Raw genomic sequence first — 1,655 nt, forward strand, 5'->3', positions numbered from 1 at the left:
CCTCACAGCCCATAGGAACTGGCCTCACACCCCCAGTTAAGAACCACTGTCTTAGGCAGTCAAGCATTCAATTAGCTATGAAACAAATACCTCAAATCATCATTTCTATTTAATGTTTGTTTGATCATATTACACAGATCCACCAAGGTATGGGCCAAAGCTGCAATTGCAAAGTGCAACATTCCTACTATCAATTCATTAGAATCTTTACAAACTTATTTCAACAGACCTATGTCCTCCATATAAAATTATTTATAGGTATAATGCATACACACAGTAGAAGATAATCCTTGGGAAATGTTTTTTTCTAATATATCATACATTATAAGATTAAGTTTAATTCAATAACCTTCTATGTCTCAATTTCAACAATGAATAATAATCAATGAACAGTAAATGAAAATTTACCAACATATAATTTGGTTCTAAAAAGCAAAAAACAATGTCTAATACACTCAAAACTTCAAAACCAAAATGTATGATTTTGTCTTTAACAACTGCACACTGTAAAAGAATATCTTTCCTGGAAGTGCTAATAATACACATAAGCAATATATTTACCTGCTAAAGATAATCATCCATGTATGCATTCTGAGGTTTATTAATACTCCATACAGACTAGAGCTGTCCTTAGCAGATACTAAGGTACACTGGATCGCTAAGGTATCAGTGCACTATGTGTGTGAAACCTTTTGGACAACAGTACAAACATCAGTGAAAAGTTGGAGTCCATTATACCACATGTTAGTAGTCCTGATGTCCAGAGATGCCATAAAACTACCAGGGGATAACTACTGATATCCCCTTCCTACTATATAATTATACAGCTTATTTTAGTGTTTACAGAAACAGACGTATAATCTTGTTGGCCAACAATGACTTTGGTAGGCTTACATGAATGTCATTCCAAACCAAGAGCCCAGAGATTCAGACCTTCCAAACTAGCCACAGTCAGACATACCAACCCTTCCCAACCACAACACCAACAACTGTGTGAACGTTTTTGGACGGCATCGGACACCCTCTGCACCAATACTCTTCTGATCCAGTGTACCTTATTCTTGTATATGGGTGAGGGATACCTATATCTGAATTTTCATATTATAAGTAAATAGTGTTTAAGGTATATAAATATAGCAACATATGATGAGCAATGGCACTGAAAATCAATGAAAATACACAAAATAAGAACTAAGATCTATAAACTGCAAGCTATGGCTATTTGGCATCCAACATTAACAAACATCTTACTACTACATGACTCCTTTAATCATTTATATGATGTTAATGGGAAAAACATGACCTGATGCCTTAAGCCAGTGGTTCCCAGCCGATTATCTCCGAATCTATAGAAATCCATAAAAATAGAACTTGGGGCCTGCTCACATTCAAGAGATTCCAGCATAAAATATAAAATTACCAATACCACAAACAAAACTTTTGAAGGGAACCAATCAGGCATCTCCCTACTCTTTGATATATTTTGTGAAAGGTTCATGCATAAATCGAATCATAAAAACTGGTGTCAGGTAAACTTATTGGAAATATAATCTTCATTGTCAAAAGACTGGAAAATGTCTAATATGTTTCACGCATGCATCAAGATTATACAACAATCTCCATGGGCAAAACCCAACAAGATCTATGGAACAGTG

General features: G+C 35.0%; 1 protein-coding gene across 1 annotated transcript in view; it reads right to left on the reverse strand.

The window, feature by feature from the left end:
* Positions 1–1,655, reverse strand: part of LOC119589368 (probable protein phosphatase 2C T23F11.1) — an 18,741-nt gene that overhangs the window by 7,910 nt on the left and 9,176 nt on the right. The window contains 4 exon segments of the mRNA XM_037937986.1: positions 413–425; positions 562–658; positions 988–1,088; positions 1,311–1,378. Coding sequence (XP_037793914.1) covers positions 413–425; positions 562–658; positions 988–1,088; positions 1,311–1,378 — 279 coding nt within the window.

Source organism: Penaeus monodon, chromosome 25 (genome assembly GCF_015228065.2).
Source record: "Penaeus monodon isolate SGIC_2016 chromosome 25, NSTDA_Pmon_1, whole genome shotgun sequence".
In the NCBI taxonomy this organism is placed as follows: Eukaryota; Metazoa; Arthropoda; class Malacostraca; order Decapoda; family Penaeidae; genus Penaeus; species Penaeus monodon.